The 20769-nt window shown below is 33.0% G+C and overlaps 2 protein-coding genes across 2 annotated transcripts; one reads left to right on the forward strand and one right to left on the reverse strand.

Moving 5' to 3' along the window:
- Positions 1–3501: 3501 nt before the first annotated feature.
- On the reverse strand, positions 3502–9481 carry LOC103504252 (uncharacterized). The gene is made up of 2 exons (XM_051088759.1): positions 8314–9481; positions 3502–3695 (listed from the first exon to the last, which is right to left on the reverse strand). The coding sequence occupies exons 1-2, from the start codon at positions 8699–8701 to the stop codon at positions 3619–3621; spliced, it is 465 nt and encodes a 154-aa protein (XP_050944716.1). The 5' UTR covers positions 8702–9481; the 3' UTR covers positions 3502–3618.
- Positions 9482–18871: 9390 nt separating this feature from the next.
- LOC103504469 (uncharacterized) lies at positions 18872–20547 on the forward strand. Its single transcript, XM_008468815.3, has one exon. The coding sequence runs from the start codon at positions 19069–19071 to the stop codon at positions 20248–20250; it is 1182 nt and encodes a 393-aa protein (XP_008467037.1). The 5' UTR covers positions 18872–19068; the 3' UTR covers positions 20251–20547.
- The last annotated feature ends 222 nt before the right edge of the window (positions 20548–20769 follow it).

A 20769-nucleotide genomic window follows, 5' to 3' on the forward strand; every position in this document is an offset into this window, starting at 1 on the left:
TCGTCGTAATTATAATCAAACAACCCAAAAAAAACGTAAGTTTTTTTTTTTAATAAATCTGAATATAACTATTAGATCAATTGCTTAATTACAATACTAATAACTATATTTTTTTAGAATATAAAATCATGATTATGAGGACAAAATAACACAATCAAGAGAAGAAGAAAGAAAGAAGCAAAAAAAAAAAAAAAAGTCAAACCCAAGTATATCAAATAAATACAAAGACAAAATTGGTTCTTAGGAAATTGACTTTTGAAACATCTTTTTGCATAATCACAAATTAAACATTTTTCCCATTAAAAGCAAAAGAGATGTGTTTTGTTTTGCAGATTTTAATTTATTTGAAGGAGTTATTCAAATGGTCTATTTTTTTGATCTATGTGGTTTCAGATTTTTATTACAAAATAACAAAACAAATAAATAAAACAATCGATCAATAAATAGCCCAAAACTGAATCTTTTGCTCCAAATGTGAAACATTTGTGCATTAATTAATACATATATTCCCTGTTTTGACTTTAAAGCAAGATCCTTTTGTTTCTTTTCTTTTCCCATTGAGATATCAATTTCTTTCTTTCTTTCTTTCTTTCTTTCTTTCTTTCTTTTTTCCGAGACGTTTGTGATATCAAATCATTGAATTTTGTAACATTAATTCTTTTGATTATTATTGCTTCCACTTGCAATGGAATTTTGGCTTTGAATGGATCTTCAATTCCATAGGACTGAAGAATTCAAAACCATTATTATTATTATTTTGTTTTATTTTATTTTTGACTTACATAAAAAATGGAAAAGCGAGACAAAAGGTTAGATTTTAGGTTGAAGATTAACTTTCACAACTTTTACAAATACATATACATATATACATATATAAGTTAAGAAACCTGAAAAGATATTTTAAAATATCTTTAAAAAAAAAATGAAAATTTTCATTTCAAAAGTTAATTTTGAAAAAACCCATTAGATTAAAAACAGGAAGGGAACAATGATGATGTTACTGTCTGATTTGTTTTAATGTCAAATTCCTGCTTTATTCATTAAATAAACAAATGTTTTAACATTTCTACTCTCACGCATAAGTAGAATTTTTTTTAGTACCTATAACTTAGAAGTCAAGCATAAAAAATCATTAAGCTTAGATTTATGTCAATTAGTTTGATTAATCCGATGGTCACAGCCTTATGTCCTCTGTGATTGACGTTGATTTTTATTTATTTATTTATTTAAAGTTTCATACAAAATTTACAGGAAGAAATGTAGACTTTAGACAGTTTCCAACCTTTTTATTTACTTATTTTTATATATTATTGAGTGGTAGATTCCCACTTGTTTAATATATATATTCTTTTTTCCATTATTAACTGTTAGCTTGTTTTATTCATGAAGAAAATTGTTTAACTGTTTTATAACTTAATTCGACTGAATTTGACGTAAGTTAGTAATAGATTGTACTTCAAAAAACCTTTTATATCACACCTCTTTGAATTGTTCGTCTCCCTATGTTCGTCTTTTTCTTTTTCTTTTCAAAAGAATATTTGGGTCAATCATACTATAGTTGGGTTCCAGATCAGCTAAAGCCCAGTAAAGCTTATTATAAATGAAATTTTGGCCCAAACCCAACACTTCTCAAATTCATATGGTTGTAATCCAAAGCGATTAAAGTTCAGCCCACATAATTTCCCTAAAAGAAAGTTGAAGAACTTTGATTTTAAATCCCAAAAATGCTTTTAAATTATTTATTTTGTTTGGAACGAGAGAGAGAGAGAGAGAGAGAGAGAGAGAGAGAGAGAGAGAGAGAGAGAGAGAGAGAGAGAGAGAGAGAGAGAGAGAGAGAGAGAGAGAGAGAGAGAGAGAGAGAGAGAGAGAGTTGAAACAAATGTATTAAAAGATTTCATGTTTGAATGTGTTAATTGAAAATAGAAAAATGACGAGGTCAATTATGTAATTCATTTTTATCAATTTTAGATTTTTTTAAAAATAGAAATAAAATTTGAAATTATTTTGGATTTAAAAATCATTATCTTTCCTTCCATAACAAACAACCAAATTTAATTGAAATTTGTTATGAATTGAAATTCCTCACAATCTAGACAAATCAAATGTTATAAGACATAATTGAATCATCTCAATCTCGAGAAACTCTCAAGTTCTAATTTATGCTCGAAAGTACCGTTAATCTTTCTACCTCCCTATTCACTATATGTATAACACGGAAGTCTAATAAATAAAGTATACAACTAATTTACTAATATACCCTTAACATCCCCTCGAACACTCTAATATCATCCTTGACACAAATACCTAATACGCCCTTACACTCAAAACAATATAGTACTTAACTAAGCACTCCCTCCCCCCATGCATCCAAAATAATCTATCTTCTACCACACACTTTGTCTTCTTTACCCTCAAAGGAATCAAAGCCACTAAAATAAACTAATTCATCTAACTTTTGAACATAAAGGCCTAAATGAGACTTGTACAAACCAATATACTCAAACAATTTGATGCTACTAATAGCCCTAAAGATCAAACTTTCAAGTAGTTACAAATGGACCAAAAGCCAACCATAAAAACTGTGAATGTGAGGCACATCGATCTTTGAAGATGTAAAGATAAATAAATCAATCGTTATTGGTTTCAAACTATAACTCATCATCTAGTCTCACAATCTAATCAAAAATTTTCTATTACAATTAAAGGTGATAGATTTGAATCATAGACTTTTGCTGGACCCACATCAATAATTCTTTCTCATAGTATCCTCATTCAGCTGCACCGGATTCAAGCCTAATTCTATGACCAATTATCAAATCATCCATGCTGTTATGACAGAACTCTCTACAACAGTCAACAAATGTTCCTATTTCAAACGATTTAAAGAACCTCCACTATAAATATAATATTGTATTAACACAGGAAAATAGACATATAACTAAACTAATCTAAAACACTAATTAAATTACTACGTAATCATCAAAGTCTCCTCATCGTCTTCTTCTTACAATAGTCTACACTCTACTTATCAATGTGAGCAAAATAGGTATAGTAATGACCATCTCATTGTTCAACTCAATTATTATGCATACAAGGAACATAATTTGGTCACACACAAATTTCAGAAATAAATGATTTTGATTTTGGAAATACTTCATTTATTTATTATGCAATTTTAAAAAGATAAGTAAATCGTGAAGAAAGGGGAAAAAATTGATCAATTTACTGTCGTTGTGTACACGCCAAACTTGTCATCCTCAAATTCAGAATCCCATTTCGTTTCCCTCATGATTTCAGAAACCAAAAATTTCTTGAGATAATATGAAAAGGATACGTGTGGAAGCGAAAGATAGACCCAGTTGCCTCCATGTTCTTCCAATTTCCCTTGTGTTCTCTGATTATAATTTTAAAATTACATAACTTTGAGGTCGATTTGCCAACAGAATTTTGGAAACAGAGAATTCAAGAAAAACAAAAAAAAGTACAAGAAAATTAGGGAAATTGAGGATTAAATGTGTATGTGTTGATTAGAATTTGTAGTCAAGTCAGAAACGGAAGTCTGAGAAGGAAAACGAAAAAACATAACACAAATTTAGTGTTGAAATTGATTAGCAAGAATCAATACTGCCGTACTGAACAAGCAACCACCTGCGCCCATTGTTTCAGCCTTGCTTTCACCATCTGCGGATTCTCCCCTGAAAAACCAGTTCGGAATTTTCCGACGGACAAACACATAGATTAAAATCAAAATTCACAATTCAATTTTGTTATTTTCTAGAGTAAAAATAAATATTGCAATGGAAAATTGAAGACAAATTCATTTCAATTACATTCAAAGAAAAATACAGTATTTAAAGTCTTAAAAATAACTACCCACTAACATCATGACCCTAAACTTTCTCCACTAACATCATGAATGACTAATTCCTAAGAAATAGGAACAAACTTGGACTAAATTAACTTAACAAAGATAAACACACATGAGCATGTTTCAATCATAAAGCACTTTCTTAACACTCCTCCTTGCTTTAGGAGTTGCAAACACCAAGTTTTGACCTTAGAAACTCGAACTTGCAAGTAGGCAACGGTTTAGTTAATATGTCTGCAACTTGATCTTCTGTTTTGCAGTAGACAAGAATCACCTCTCCACTTTTCTGCACTTCCCTTAAAAAAAATAACTTGATGTTAAAATGTTTAGTCTTCTTATAAAACACAGGATTATGAGAAATAGCAATAGCCGCTTTGTTATCAACAAGAATCTCCGTGCTTTTCTTCTGCTCCAGATCAAGGTCAAGTAAAATTTTCCTCAGCCATAAAGCTTGATTGGCAGTAGCTGTTGCAGCAATAAATTCTGCTTCAGCAGTGGATTGGGCTACAATCTCTTGCTTTTTCGAGCTCCAAGAGAAAACACCAGAGCTAAGAGTAAAACAGTAACCTAAAGTGCTTCTCATATCATCAATGGAACCTCCCCAATCACTATCAGAAAAACCAATCAGTTTGAACTCCTTGCCCCTAGTGAACTTAACACCAAAATCACTTGTGCCTTTGACATATCGTATCACTCTTTTTGCTGCCTTAAGATGTAATTCACTTGCACAATGCATGAAACGAGACAAAATACTCACAGCATTCAAAATATCAGGTCTTGTTGCTGTGAGATACATCAAGCAACCAATTAAACTCCTAAAATATCCTTCATCAACTTTGTCAGCACCATCTTCTTTGCACAACTTCTCTTTTTGATTCATTGGAGTGCTTACAGCCTTACACTCATCCATCTTAAACTTCTTTAGTATTTCCTTTGCATATTTTTTCTGGCAAATGAAAACTTCACCTTGCCCTTGCTTGATCTCTATGCCAAGGAAGTAGGACATGAGCCCGAGATCTGTCATTTCAAACATCTTCATCATCTCCCATTTGAAATTTTGAATATGATCTGCATTGTTTCCTGTAACCAGTAGGTCATCAACATACAGTGAAACAATAAGAATGTTAGTACCATTGTGCTTAACATATAAGGTTGATTCTGATAGACTTTTCAAAAATCCCAAGCTCAGTAAATGTTCATCAATTTTGCTATACCAAGCTCTTGGAGCTTGTTTTAAACCATAAAGAGCCTTCTTGAGAAGATAGACTTTATTTCTTTCACCTTGCTTCTCACATCCTTCGGGCTGCTCAACATAAATTTCTTCTTGTAAGACACCATTCAAAAAAGCTGATTTGACATCCAACTGATACAATTTCCACCCCTTTTGTGCAGCTATTGCAAATAGTAACCTGATTGTGTCCATTCTAGCAACAGGAGCAAAAGTATCAGAGTAATCAACACCAAAGATTTGAGCATACCCTTTAACCACAAGCCTGGCTTTGTGCTTGTTAATCGAGCCATCAGCATTAAGCTTGGTTCTAAACACCCATTTAACTCCAATTACCTTCCTATCTTGAGGTCTGTCAACAAGGATCCAAGTTTTGTTCTTCTCTATCATTGACAACTCCTCCTCCATTGCAGCTATCCACCTTTGATCTTTCTTTGCTTCTGCATAGTTTGCAGGTTCACACACAGCAACATTGCACCTTTCATAAATATCAGAAAGCAACCTTGTTCCTCTCACGGAAGCATCATCTACTATTTCATTCTGCCTGTCATCTTCCTCTTCAATGCTTGAATCAAAAAACTTGAATTTCATCTTTTCCAAGGTCTGACCTTTCTTCTCTGCATCATCAAAGTTCCACTCTTCATCTTCCTCGAAGTGAACATCCCTGCTCACGACAATCTTTCCAGTTTGTGGTTGGAAAATTTTATAGGCTTTGCTGATAGAACTATAGCCTATAAAGACACCCGGTGAAGCTCTCCTATCAAGTTTGTCACGCTTGCTCTGTGGAACATGAGTGAAACACAAACAACCAAATACTTTGAGAAATTTCAATGATGGTTTGTACCCATACCATGCCTCAAATGGTGTCTTTTCCTTCAATGCTTTTGTGGGAAGCCTATTTTGAAGAAATACAGCTGTATTTGCTGCCTCTGCCCAAAACTTCTTTGGCAAACTCTTTTCATGCAGCATGCATCTTGTCATCTCCATGATGTATCTATTTCTCCTCTCACTAACTCCATTTTGTTGAGGAGTGTAAGGAGCTGTAAGTTGATGTTTTATGCCTGAATCTTCACAAAACTTGTCAAATTCTGCCGAAACATACTCCTTCCCATTGTCAGACCTTACCATTTGAATTTTGCAACCACTTTCATTTTCAACTCTTGCCTTGAACTTCCAAAAGACATGAGCAACCTCTGATTTAAACTTCAAGAAAAAAATCCAGCACATTCTGGTGAAGTCATCAATAAAAGCAATATAATAGAGACTACCTTTTAAAGAAGGTGTTCTCTGAGGACCTACAACATCTGTGTGAATGAGCTGCAATTTTTGAGTGGCTCTCCAAGATGACTTGGGAAATGACTTCCTATTTTGCTTTCCAAAATGACACGCTTTGCAGCTTGAGATTTCTTCACTAAGCTTGGGAAAATCAAGTGCCAACTCCGTTAGTTGTAGCAGCCCTTGATGATGATAGTGACCGACTCTTTTGTGCCAAAGCTGTGTTTCATCTTCTTTGAGAGCAAAAACAGATTGCTTCTCCTCTAAAGGATTAAGTGAAAAACTTTTTCCTTTCATTTTTACTTTGAAAATATCTTGATTTGCTGCATCCTTAATCAAGCAATATTCATTTTCAAAAGTAACTTTAAAACCTTTTTCAATAAGTTGACCCACACTCAACAAATTTTGGTTAATGTCAGGTACAAAAAGAACATCTTGTATATGCTTTGTACCTTTACAACTGGCAATCGCAATAGTCCCCTTTCCTTTGACTGAGATGTAGTCTCCATTGCCAATTCTGACTTTGGTGATATTTGTTGGCTTCAGATCTTTAAACAACTCCTTGTCATGAGTCATATGGTTGGTACATCCACTGTCAATCAGCCAGCTTTCATTTGACTCACCACCCACGAAGCATGTTGCCACAAACAATTGATCCTCCTCCTCCTCCTCCTGATAAGCAATTTTGGCCTCTACACCTTGTTGTTGATTATTGTTCCTGCAAATTACAGCTTCATGCCCCATTTGGTTACATTTGGTGCACTTGGCGTTTGGTCTCCTCCAGCATTTAAAAGGAGGATGACCCTGTTTATTGCAATGTGAACAGGGAGGATAGGATCCCTTCTTGACTCCTGCTTTGTTGTAAGTTGAAGATTCTCTAGTAGAAATTTGATTCTTCTTGAAAAACTTCTTCTTCTTATTGTTCCTAACGTTCTCATGATGCTTCGCTGGCAAGGCTCCTTCAACAGCACCTTCTTGCCTCATGGCTCTTCTTTGTTCCTGCGCTTGCAAAGCATTGAGTATCTCTGCAAGAGTGATTTGAGTCAAATCTTTGGTATTTTCTAAGGCAGAAATAGATGCCTCAAATTTTTCAGGCACTGATACAAGAATTTTTTCTACAATTCTTGAGTCCTTGAACACAGAACCAAGTAATCTGATTTGGTTTGCAATGTCCAATAACCTAACAGAATACTCTTTAATTGATTCTGTTTCCTTCATCTTCTGCAACTCGAATTCTCGAATCAAGTTTAGCACACGCATTCCTTTGATTCTTTCATCTCCCTCATATTCTGACTTGAGATAATTCCATATCTCATATGCTGATCTCAGAGTCATAATTCTAGTGAAGATAGTAGATGAGACTGCAGCAAACAGACATGCCTTTGCCTTGGATTTCTTTGTCTTCTTCTCCTTTTGCGCTTTGATTTGTGCCATGGTAGGATTGTCTGGAAGAGCAGGAATTTCATAATCCTCTTCCACTGCTTCCCAAATATCCAAAGCTTCCATATAAGCTTCCATACGAACTGCCCAAACTTGGTAGTTGTCTCCATCAAATATCAATGGAGAAATTGAAGTGAAACTAGAACTTGTTATGGCGTCCATGACACAACAACTCACACTCACAGATCCCTTAAGAAGAGAGCTCTGATACCAATTGTTATTTTCTAGAGTAAAAATAAATATTGCAATGGAAAATTGAAGACAAATTCATTTCAATTACATTCAAAGAAAAATACAGTATTTAAAGTCTTAAAAATAACTACCCACTAACATCATGACCCTAAACTTTCTCCACTAACATCATGAATGACTAATTCCTAAGAAATAGGAACAAACTTGGACTAAATTAACTTAACAAAGATAAACACACATGAGCATGTTTCAATCATAAAGCACTTTCTTAACAAATTTCACAAAGGGGTTTGTAAGAAAGCTAACATACCGTGGCTGATTATGGCGGCGGGACTACCGTCGGCAGAGGGAGAAACAGAGTCAGAAACAGGGGAAGAGCAGAGAGACGCCGAAGAGTTCGAAAGAGTACGATTGTACTGCTTGTTGACGGCGTGGTAAAATCCCAACGCTGGAAAAGTTTCACAGAGTCGAGGGTCCACCTCCGGTGAGTTGAATCCAAAACCCAATTCAACGCAGGCTTTAAGTTCTTCGAGGTCATCGTCGGTCACGCTCTTGCTCCGTCGCATCTTGCTTTGGGTTTTGCGGCGCACCCAGGCTTGGTCACGGTCGGCATCGGGGGACCAGGAGTGCTGCTTGTAGAGCGGGAAAGGGCGAGAAAAAGGGGGAGGCGGTAGGCGATGGTCGGCGGAATCCGACATGTATAGTACCGCCGGGGGTCCGGAGACCTCGCCGGGGAGAGGGATTGGAATCGATATGGGTAAAGTTGGGGGGGGGGGGGGGGGGGGAGGGGGATTTGTTAATGAAATAGAAGAGAAAGAGGAATATAGGGGAGCGTGGAGTTGGAGTGGAGGCGGTGGTGGTGATGGTGGAGGTGGGCCAGAGGTAAAGACTTCAACTTTGGTTGGTCCTCGTCATGCTGACCTGTCGCCGTTCTCCCTTTTTCCCCAAGTTTGTTTCATCATTTTTCCCTCACAATTCCCCTTTTCTTTCACAACAAAATGCTAATTTAATTTGATGCCCCAATCAACTTTCTTATAAATATCAAACCAACCTCTACAATTTTCCAAAATTTTTAACACAAAACCATTCCATAAATTTGGAAACAATTACTGCATATCACACGCTTACCATTTTTGTCTCTTTACTTCACTACCCTTACTCATTATTTTTGTAACGGATACTTCTTTTATCTTTCCTTTTTCCTCCCCAATTTTCTTTTAATCATTTTAATAAGTACAAAATTCCAAACTTTTTTTAAATGAAATTGTAACACTTTGTTTGTGATTGTTGTAATTCTAAAAATTTTTGAAGTTAGCTTTGCTTTTTTTTTTTTTTTAAAAAAAAAAAAAGAACAACTAGTAGTGTTGTTTGATAAATTAATATAATTTAATCATATGAACTAAAGTAACTTGTTGTTGTTTTAATTATTTTTATACTGATAACTAATTTATAATTCAAAATTAATATGATTTAAAATTCAACTAATTTTGATATTGTGTATGGTCAATAGTTTGTTTTAAAGATTTTTTTTTTTAGTATAAGTGGATAACTATTGAAAATAATGAAATGGTTCTTATTATTTGGATAATAATAGTATGGGAAATAATGGAGTAATAAACAATCAGAATATAAATTTTGTCAACTTCTATAACTGGACTTGGTCTTTCATTTCACAATAAGACAAGTGCCTCAAAAGTCCAAATCCATGTAAACTTTTTTTTTTTTTTATTTATTTACATATATTTATGGAAATTCTTATTTGACTCTCGATTTTAGCATGGGTGATATAAAATAAAACATGTATATGTATTTTTTTTCTTCAATCCAATATTAGGTGTAAAATGGAGGCGGATTCCTCTAGCTTAATATTGAAAGGAAAAAGGTGTTTTGAAGTGAAGTATTGATTAAAATAATGTAAGAAAAATGGATAGTTGGGAATGTTTGGAATCCTAGGCCATAATAACATAACAACCGACAAACAATCAAGAATCAATATATATTAGTAAGGTCGTTGGCAAACAAATGAAATTGTAGGAAAATATCTGGAAAGTTCGCCACTGACAAGCTTATGATTTACTTTGTATCGTTAATTAATTTAAGGACAAAAATAAGTACTTAGCACGATATATATTTGAGTGACAACAAAAATTTTGTTGCTTCAAGGAAAAGTAATTGGGTATGTTAATTATGAGATCGTACAAATTAGAAGGATCAGAATTATTGCAAAATTTTTAGAAAAGAAATAAAAGGAAAGATAGATGGGAAGGGAATTATTTAAGCAGCCGGCAGGAGTAGAGTTGGAGTCAATTTTAATCAAATTAAAAACATACATTTATTTTATTTTGGCTTACGTCCAATTGGCAATTGGCTCATTTGAAGCCGCCTTGACTGGCGGAAGTAATCATCAGCACTTCAACCTTATTTCCGTCCTTTTATATTTTAATTTGGTCAATATGTTCTTAATCTTCCATATATATACATTCCTTTCATTTTTACGTCCAAAAAGTATAATTTGTATTATTCCTTTTTCAAACTTATTCCCATCATTTTTATTTTTTATTTATTATATTATTGAACACTAATCGGATATATTATTCCTGGAGTTAATTAATTGGTACATTTAAAATGTGTTTAATTTCCTTCTCAATCTTTCCACAGTTAGTTAATTGTGTAGTGGGTGATAGATTCTTAAGTTAAGGGAGTTTCCACACCTCATCGCTTAGTGGATTAATGATTTAAGAAATAAGTATCATATTTTCAACCTCTACAAAATAGTGCTAATTATTGTAATACTAACTTCAGTTTGATAATGGGATCTTGATTCAACTGCAGAAATAAAGGGAATATATATATATATACTGAATTCATCAGTGAGTTTTAGTCTAATGTTAGTTATTATTATTATTTTCAAATATACACAATAGTTTTAGTTTCAGTGAATAATATCATCTTTTTACTTCTTTTTTTTCTTTATATTTCCATACTGTTTTTGTTTTTTCTTACTAATGTATTAAATTCTAATTAATAAAACGAGGTAACTATCAATACACAACATGAAAGTAAACAATTACAACTACTAAAATGATAAATACAATTGGATTGCCTATATACTAACGAGCATCCTTGCGGGACGAGCATGTTTTGCATAAGATAATGTCCATGAACAACCTAGCTAAAAGAACAATCAAAGAACAAATGACATTCATTCTCAATTCTATGAATGCACAAATCATAAACTCTAAGAATTAACATAAGAGAATACCCCATATGCTGATACGATCATACTTGTGCAACCAATTTCGAACAGCAAACATTTGTATGTAGTTGATTTCGAACAGCAAATAAAGTAATGAAAGAATGACAGGTGATGGGGTGCAAAGTGCAATTGAATTGCAGTACTAATAATAATACCCCATCACCTCCATGGTACTTATTATAAGAGCTGCAAATTGGTTAGGGGCATTATATATATATAATTTATCGAAGATGAGAACTTTATGTTGCGTGTATGTATAACTATAAACAAATAAAGCCCAAAATGAAGCCCAAACTGTGTAGAGAATAATCGTGGGCGTTACAGTAAAAGAGAAGAGTCATTATACATCGCAACCATCAAATCAAAAACTTGAAGAACGGCCAAGAGAGAACATGATCGAACATCTTGCCAATGCATGAAAGTCAAAAACCATACTTCTTACGCAATAACGCACTTGCATGATTGAACGGCCAATGCATGAAAGTCAAGAATAATATATATATATATACATATATACTTCTTACGCAATAACACTTGTATTTTATATAATTATATCCATTATCCTTTCTTTATCCATAAACAAAAATAGATGATAAGCCCAACAATTTTAATTTATATATATTATTCTCCCCAACAATTTTGATTTGGGTGTCATCATTTTGATGCAATGTTTAATATTTGTTGTGTGCGGATTCCCCTTATGAAGCGTCTCTCTCTTTCATTCAATGAATTTTAGTCTCCAATTCATGAATATCATTGTTTCTGTAGCAGGTCAAGTGATTGTGTCTCAATTCCCACGCACTTTTACTTTTTTTGTGGTCTGAAATTTTCTTATACTTCAAAAGGTTTTATAATAATAATAATAATAATATATTATTATTAATAAAAAGATTCTCTTTATGTTAAATTATAATATTTCATATTATTTCTGCAATATACAAGACTTGGGTGGCAAACAGAGAACCAGCTTTTTGAGAGCTTTTATCCCATGCAATTTTCTCTCTCTCTTTCATTGAGATAGATGCAAATATTTGACTCAATTTACAAATAAGAATATCCCTCGTACTAATTACCATCATTTTCCTTGTTATAATATGCAATGACGTGGATTATTCCATTCAAGAATTAGAAAATAAAGCAGTTCATTAGTTAAACTGCTTATAAAGTTGTTAGAATGAGAAAGTTTAAGATAATCATATGCTTTGGAAAACATGTGTAATCTCGTGATTTGGGGAAGAAGAAAACGCATTCGTTATTTTTAGTTATTTGTTATATGAATATACCTTTATGTGTACTGTGTAGAAGGAAACAGATATTTCACTGTAACATGGTTAAAATTGGGAATGTTATTGTTGTACTTTGGGTAAGGTAAGTTTGTAAGTTGCAAAGTGTGAAGGTAAACAGAAGAAAAGAGGAAAAAAGAAAATGATAATAATTAGATTAAAGAGAAAGAGAAGGCAAGATGGGACATGCAGTAAGATTGTAAGAAGGTTCATGATGGTACCCTTAAACTACATCGTTTTGACAGCCCAACCCAAAAACCAATTTGGGGGGTTTTTGAATTTGATACATTTTCTGTCGGTTTCTCCTTTGAAATTTTCAAAATTGAAACTCTCTTGTGCATGGAATGTTCTTTCTTTCCATTTCCATCCCACCCTCTCATTCTTTTTTCCATTGTTGTGGGAGAAATTTGTTCTTAACATTTTCAAAACACACATTAATTAATCATGGCACGCTATCACACGTACCAACGCTTGTTCTTAAAACTAAACCTCCTCTCTATATATATCACTCTCTGGCCTCTAATTGAATCATTATGGGTTATGCTTAGCCTAAATTAAACGAAAATGTCAATAAATATTAAATTACACAATGAGAACACCAATTTAAACTCTATAATTGTCCACCTATAGGTACTTTCAACTCTGTATATCTCTTTGCGGTTTTTCTAATTAACTGAATGTTTATCGAAATTATTCGGACAAAGTTTCTGACTTGGTCAAAGATAAGTGTCCAAACAATATTAAATATCTTTCGTAATTAGATGATTTTGATAAAAGGAAAACAATAATGATAACAACATGGGGATAATTGATAAATTTCATTAATACTAAAAAAATTGCTGCTTCGAAAACTGTTAAAATATGGGACGACTTTTGGAAACTGATAAGACCCTTATTGATACAACTAATTAGTAATCAAAAACTTTATTGTTCCATGACACGAGGTGTGTGTGTGTATAATTTGAAGAAGAAAAATGTTTAGGGATCGAAACAAGTGAAGGGCAGAGAGAGTCATTTTGTTGATGTGAGAGGGAAAGGAATGGGGGAAAATCCAAGTGGTCGTTTGGGGGAAATGTAAAAAAGGAGTAGAAGAGAGTTGGAGGGGGCCCTCCCAACATATGGCTATTTTTGGATTATTTTTTTTCCACTGTTTCTCTAATTCCCCAACTAAATTATACCAACCAAACCACCCCCTTCATAAATTTGTCACCTTTCATTTCACTAATGTCTTTATTCACAACAAATGAGAACTTTCTCTTTTGATTCATAAAATAAACAGTCTAAACATTTTCATATTAAGAAATAAAATTCATGAAATCAAAAGAACCATAAGAGATCATCAAATCATAAAAGTTTGAGGATCACGAAAAAACAGCACTAAAAGAACATTAAGTTATTAGGAGATGAGTCGTACTATTATTCCTATCATTATAAATAAATGAAAAGACCAAATTTTCAAGATCAAATTATGAACGTCAGAAAGAGTGTTAGAATCAAACTAAATGTTGATAAAAAATAATTAAACTTAGCTTTACCCACCAACCTAATACTTAAGTTTCAGGTCAATTAGTAATTTAAGAATAATAACAATAATAATAAAAAAAACTACTATTGAGTTGAAGAGAAAATTAACTTTCATATGATATTCCAAGTTTGGGATGAATGGTGTAGTTAATTTTGGAGGCTACGCATGTGAGAAGGAGAGTTAATTGGAATATTAAAAGGTGAAAGAAAAAAAGGCATAATTATGCAAAGGATCAAACTTTAAACCATACATATGGCTTCAACTTGAAGCAGGCTGTGTGTAAAGCAAAGTTCAAATTCATTTATTATTGTTATTATTATACATCTTTATTAATGAGACGCATGAAGAGATGCGTACTCAATCCCTATCTCCTAACCTCCTCACATAAATTAATTAATTTATAGGGTTTTTATTTTTCTCTCTTAATAAACTATTCATTAACTATTTTTTATATATAAGGTTCTTTTTCTTTTTTCTTTTTTCTTTTTTCTTTTTTAACTGTGCGTGTGCATAACATTTGATGATTGGCTTTGGTAAAAGTGGGTACCAACCCCAATGTAATCACCGCACACGAGTGTCCCCTTAAATTTTTCTTTTAATTATTCATCCTACCTTCACCACAATATATAATAAAAAGTTATTTACATTTATATATATATATTTCTATAACGTAATTATTAATCTCAACATCCTTAAACTCATTTACCTTACTTTATTGACAAATATCTTGATCATATATAAGGGAGTTTAGGGAAACTCAAATTTTCAATATTATTATTATGATTCAAGTTGCCTATTATCATAGCAATAGTTAGGCTTATAGACCGGTTAGTTATATATTATAATTGAATTAAAGTTTGAAGCAACATAAAAAGTTGTTGTTTAACTATCATTTCATACAAGAAAGGCACCTACCTATGATAAATAATTGTGAAATTAGTTCTTTAGTGAAAGCACATGGGTTACAAGTTTGTGTGTCTCTCTCTCTTGCAACAAAGTAAAAAAAGAAAGAAATTTATTGTTTTTTTTTTTTTTTTTTTTTTAAGGAAATAATAGTTTTGTAAATACATTATTAGGAACTTTCTTTCAACATGAAGATTTCAAATCCCTTCCCTTCCTTCCTTCCATAATTGAATTGTGATATTAGTAAAAGTAGATGCATCCAACTTAATCTAATCGGTAATGAAGGCAACGGTAAAGATAAAAATTGTAATTTATTATGTTTTTCAAAAATTAATTTAATAATAAAATATTTTAAGATCCATTTCACAACCATTTGGTTTTTTATTTTTAAAAATTAACCCATAACTCTTCCTTTCTTTTTTTTGCTTTTTTAGGAGATTTGTCAGGTAGGATCTTATTTACTTTATTCTAATAACTTTATTTTTACTCTACTCGAATTGAAATAATTGTCTTTACTTATGTATCTATAATTATTCATCTATCTATATGATGTAAGACTTTGGTTGACTTCTCTAACTATATAACTGAAGTACTTGGATCTATGACGTGAACTAATTGGAACAAAAGTTTTCAATTTTTATCCAGTTAAATTATACTATAAATTGGAATAATGGTGAAACTAATATTAATCTCTTTAGAAAAATAAAAATTAAAAACAATAGTTATGATAAACTAATATTAACCAACAAAAGAAAAGGTAAACTCTAACAAAAAGAAAGCAAAATAAATCAAAGTACCGTAATATAAATTATACTAAAAATTATTGATAATGACCTAATTAAATAAATCAAAGTAAGTTTGTTTGCCGTAAATCAAGATATCTATGGTTCAAATCACTTTATATTATTATTTATTATTATTATTATTATATATACACTATAATATAAAACAAGAAATAAATACATAAAAGTAGAGAGAATCTAATCTTGTGTGGCTAGGTTTGTTCCCCTTTTGTATTGGCTATAGATCACACTGGACCAAAAGAAGATATGAATGTTGACAGTTTGTAATATAAAAAATAAATTTTGGTTCCAAAATTCAAAGTCCCAACTCCCCATTTTTTTTGTGAGTGTAAAGCCAATGTGTCAAAGTCAAGAGAGGCTACGGACTTCCTTTACTTGGTAACTGAAGAAATTGAATTTATTGTGAAACTCACTAATCATATAATGACACACCACACCCAAACTCCGAACTCACTGCCTTCCTCTTGACCTTTCAAGATCAGCCTCTGTCCTGTGGTCCTTTCCCCCCTTTGCAATTTAACCAACCCAATTATCTCACTTCTCCTTCAACCTATTTTCATACCATTGCTTTCATCATTTTTATTACTAAAGTCATTGGCCTCACCTGACTAATTCCAAAGTAGACGAATGTGTATAGCTAAATTTTTTATATGTGTGAGTGTGCATTAAAACGTATGATGTTATCAACAAGATAGATCGTCACGTATTTCATTTCAATTAATAATCATTGTTATTTTTGAAAGGAAAAAAAATGGACCCAAATCCCATCTTGTTGGCTACAAAGTAACCTATTGGATAAAGACATGAGAGTGGCATAGTCCAAAGGATGGGTTTTAGAGTGGACATATGGTTCCACTTTAGGTAAACAATAGTGACTTTCCATTAGACTTTTGTAGCTTCAAAAAATGTTTGGTGACTTTTGTATTTATTACACATTTGGTCCATATGCTAAAAGCACCTACAAATTTTATTCATCCTGCTTTCTTTCTTTCTTTTCCTAGCCCCTCTATGCTTGGATCTAATTCAAAGTTATTGCTCCATTTCCTTGATTTAGACTACTATATAAGCTATATGTATCTTTAATAATTAAAACTAATTTATAGTCCAAGAAAATATTAAAAATCATCCCTCGACAACAACCAATTATTTTTAACATATTTTAGAGAGTAATTTTGAACATTCAAAAAATCACTTTTGGTATGCTTCAAATCACTTTTCTTCTAAACAGGTAATTCTTGACAACTAGGTCAATCTCACTTGTATGAAGTGATTTAGCTAATCTTTTGGTTTTCAAAATTTGACATGGTTTTTAAAAATTACTGGTAGAAAGTAGATAATAAAATAAAAAAATTTAGAAATGAAAGTAGTGTCTATAGACTTAATTCAATAAAAATCGAGATAGTTTCCTAATGGACCCACATCTTTATAAATGCAAGATTCTAAGATGTAATACTCACCTTCTAAGAATTCACCGATGGCTTAAAAAGCTTTTTTTTTTTATTCAACACTTGAATTTGTTTCTTTCTTTCCATACCTATGTTGTTTGTTTTTGTTCAAAATCAAAATCAATATCATTGAAAAGATATATGGAGAAAACAAAATCACTTCTTTCCTATGTTAAATACTGAAACCTATTAATGACGATAAAATTTGAATGAAACCATGTTATGGTCGATGGAGGGATGATTGAAAATTAATGATCAAATCAAGTTTGGTTCGTGTCCCTAATTGATTTAAAAGGTGACTTTTTGAATGGCTAAAGTGTCTCCGATTTATTGTAATCTATACACACCATAGATTAATTATCAACATCTAGCTTTTGGTCTATGTATATATATATCATAAAAAAAAAAAAAAAAAAGACAAAAAGAAGAAAAGAACTTCTCAAAAGTTTAAACAATGGATTTTCTCATTTGTCATGAGCATCTACCAGATACACCTTAACAATATAAAAAATTTCATAATTGATTTCACCAACAAAAATCCTTTATTCAATAAACATTTTGAGAAATTCTTTTAGACAAAGAGAACTATTTAAAAATATTAATAAATATGAAAAAATATCATAATTTATTTGTTTCTATTAGAATAAAAGTAAAATTATACTATAAAGAAAAAAATGTTTATTTTATTTGTAAATATTTCAAGTTAAAAACTGTTAATAACCACTTTGTTTATGAAAAACAAATGTTGGTGTAGAGTTGTAGTTAAGAGTTTATGTGTGAAAATGACATAATTCTGCCTTTCTTTATAAGACGACTTCACGTGCCAATCACATGTTTCTTGTTCTTTTAGTTTGTGGTTTTGTGTTTCACCTTCAACGCTACAACTTCAACCTCTACAACTTCAACCTACAACTCATACTTTTTTTTCCCTTTATTTTACATCAACTAATTATAAATACTAATTACTATTCGGTTCTCCTATCCTACTTTTGCCTTAAAAATTAAAATGAGATGTGTATAGTCTAACTTCTATTAACTTATTCCAACAAAATTATTGTTTATATGGCAAAATCTTAAATAATTATTGTATTAATTCGTACCGATGGAAGATTTTTAATTAAGATTAAATTTAGAACTAGAGTTGTGCATGAATCAATTGTAATGGAAGAAAATTATGATAGAACCCATAAAAGAAATGGGCATATGAAGAAAAAATAAATGTGCTAAAACAAATGAAATAAAGTTGATGTAATATATAGATGTGTTATTGAGAATTATTTTAATAATATGGTGAAAAAGGAAAAAAAGAGAACATAGAAATGTGTGTTTGAGAAGGTAAAGTAAAAAGGAAAAATAGATAGAAATAAAAATATAAAAAAAAAAAAAAAAATGCACGGTTTTCAAAAGAAAAAAGAAAAAGAAAAAGAAAAAGAAAAAGAAAAAGAAAAATGCACGGTGTGCGGTGGAAAAGAAGTGAAATTACTGCGGTGGTGTTGGGAATATAAATATTAATATATATATATATATATATATATATATATATATATATTAGTGATAATAGAAAGTCGCAACCGCAATGCAAGAAGTGCCGATGGGTAAAAGATAAAGGAAAAAGAAATTTTTTTTTAAAAAAAAAAAGAAGAAAAAAACCACTTAAATGAAAATCTGAGATGGGGTCCACTCCCATTAACATTGATTTAACACAACCCACTCGTCCCACCTCTACCTCTATAAGTACCTCTACTTCACCTTCCATTCTTTTCCGAATTCTTCCCTAAACTTGTACACCATTTCTCAATACAATCCTTCTTCTATTTATCACTGCTCTATCCGTTTACTTCTCCCCTCCAATGGTGGACGTCGACCGCAGGATGGCCGGTCTCAATCCGGCCCATGTCGCTGGACTCCGACGCCTCTCCGCTCGTGCCGCTGCTGTCACTCCTTCTCACCCCTCACGCGCCGGCCTTCTCTCCTTCTCTTCTCTCGCTGACAACGTCATCACCCATTTGCGCAACACCGGCGTAGAGGTTCAAAACGGCCTCTCCATCGCCGAGTTCGCTCGAGCTGAGGCCGAGTTTGGCTTCGTTTTCCCTCCCGATCTCCGAGCCGTACTCTCTGCTGGTTTACCCATCGGTCCTGGGTTCCCCGATTGGCGTTCTTCCGGGGCCAGACAACATCTTAGAGCCACGCTCGACCTTCCAATTGCGGCTATTAGTTTTCAAATCGCCAAGAATACGTTCTGGTCAAAGTCTTGGGGTCCAAGGCCCTTGGACCCTGAAAAGGCCTTGCGGGTCGCTAGAAATGCTCTGAAGAGAGCGCCTCTTTTGATTCCCCTCTTCAATCATTGCTACATTCCCTGCAACCCTTCTCTGGCGGGGAACCCAATCTTCTCCGTCGATGAGAATCGGATCTCCTTTTGTGGTTTGGATCTATCCGATTTTTTCGAGCGGGAATTCCTTTTTCGGAGCTCCCAATCCGATGCCCACCATCTCAAAAAGCAAAGGTCCATCAGTGAAAAATCTGCGGGGTCTTCCTCCAACTTCTCTAGACGGAGCCTGGACACCGGAGCAAGAACGCCGAGGTGGGTGGAGTTCTGGAGCGACGCCGTGGTGGACCGGCGGCGCAGAAACTCGTCGTCGTCGTCGTCTTCATCGCCGGACAGAGTAATCGAGATGCCGAGGTCGGGAATTCCGAAATGGGTAAACGAATACATAGAAGAAATAGGATCGACTTTAAGAGAAGGGGGATGGAGTGAAACGGACATCACAGAGATAGTAGAGGTGTCGGCCTCGGGATTCTTCGAAGGAGCGGCGATGGTGTTGGTGGACAACCAAGCAGTTCTGGACGCTCTGCTTCTAAAAACGGATCGGTTTTCGGACGTTCTCCGGAAAGCCGGATGGAGCTCGGAAGAAGTGTCGTACGCACTGGGGTTTGATCATCGAGCCGAAAAGGAACGAAAACCGGCGAAGAAGCTATCCCCAGAACTAGTGGAAAGAATCGGGAAACTGGCGGAGTCGGTTACTCGGTCATAGTACGGGCATCACATCTCCCCAGATTCCTCAGTTTGCTTTTTTTTTTTTTTTTTTTTTTTTTTTTTAATTTCAAGGTCTTGGGTATGCCATATTTTTCTGCCCTCCAGTCATTACTATTTTTTTAATTAGACATATATATATATATATAAAAAAATCATGGTACTTGAGGGAAAAAAAGAGAAAAAAGAATCAAACGGTCCAATTTATTATAGGAGATCCCGTTTCGTTTCATGTATGTATTTACGAATAATGATGATGATAAATAAGAAAAGTAGAAATATTAAATTGTTTTGTGAATTTGAATCCAGCTCATTTATATTTTGTGTAATGGAAAAATAGTGAGGGTGGTGGTGGTAGGCCGAACTGTATCAGGTATATGTAAAGAAACCTCCAACGCACGTGTGGGGAAATTATTTTATTTTTGAATCATCATTAAAAAGAAACTAATAATAATAAAAGACGTTAGGGAATGGGTCCCAGTTACACTATCTCCCTCCCATCCAATTCCAAAGAGAAATA

Source organism: Cucumis melo, chromosome 8, assembly GCF_025177605.1.
Source record: "Cucumis melo cultivar AY chromosome 8, USDA_Cmelo_AY_1.0, whole genome shotgun sequence".
Taxonomy (NCBI): Eukaryota; Viridiplantae; Streptophyta; class Magnoliopsida; order Cucurbitales; family Cucurbitaceae; genus Cucumis; species Cucumis melo.

Excerpts from the sequence above, each read along its gene's own strand:
- LOC103504469 (XM_008468815.3), top strand. The coding sequence starts at position 19,069 with ATGGTGGACGTCGACCGCAGGATGGCCGGTCTCAATCCGGCCCATGTC.
- LOC103504252 (XM_051088759.1), bottom strand. The coding sequence starts at position 8,701 with ATGTCGGATTCCGCCGACCATCGCCTACCGCCTCCCCCTTTTTCTCGC. Across the intron at positions 3,696-8,313 it reads CGCCGCCATAATCAGCCACG|GGGAGAATCCGCAGATGGTG; the intron begins GTATGTTAGCTT and ends CTGGTTTTTCAG.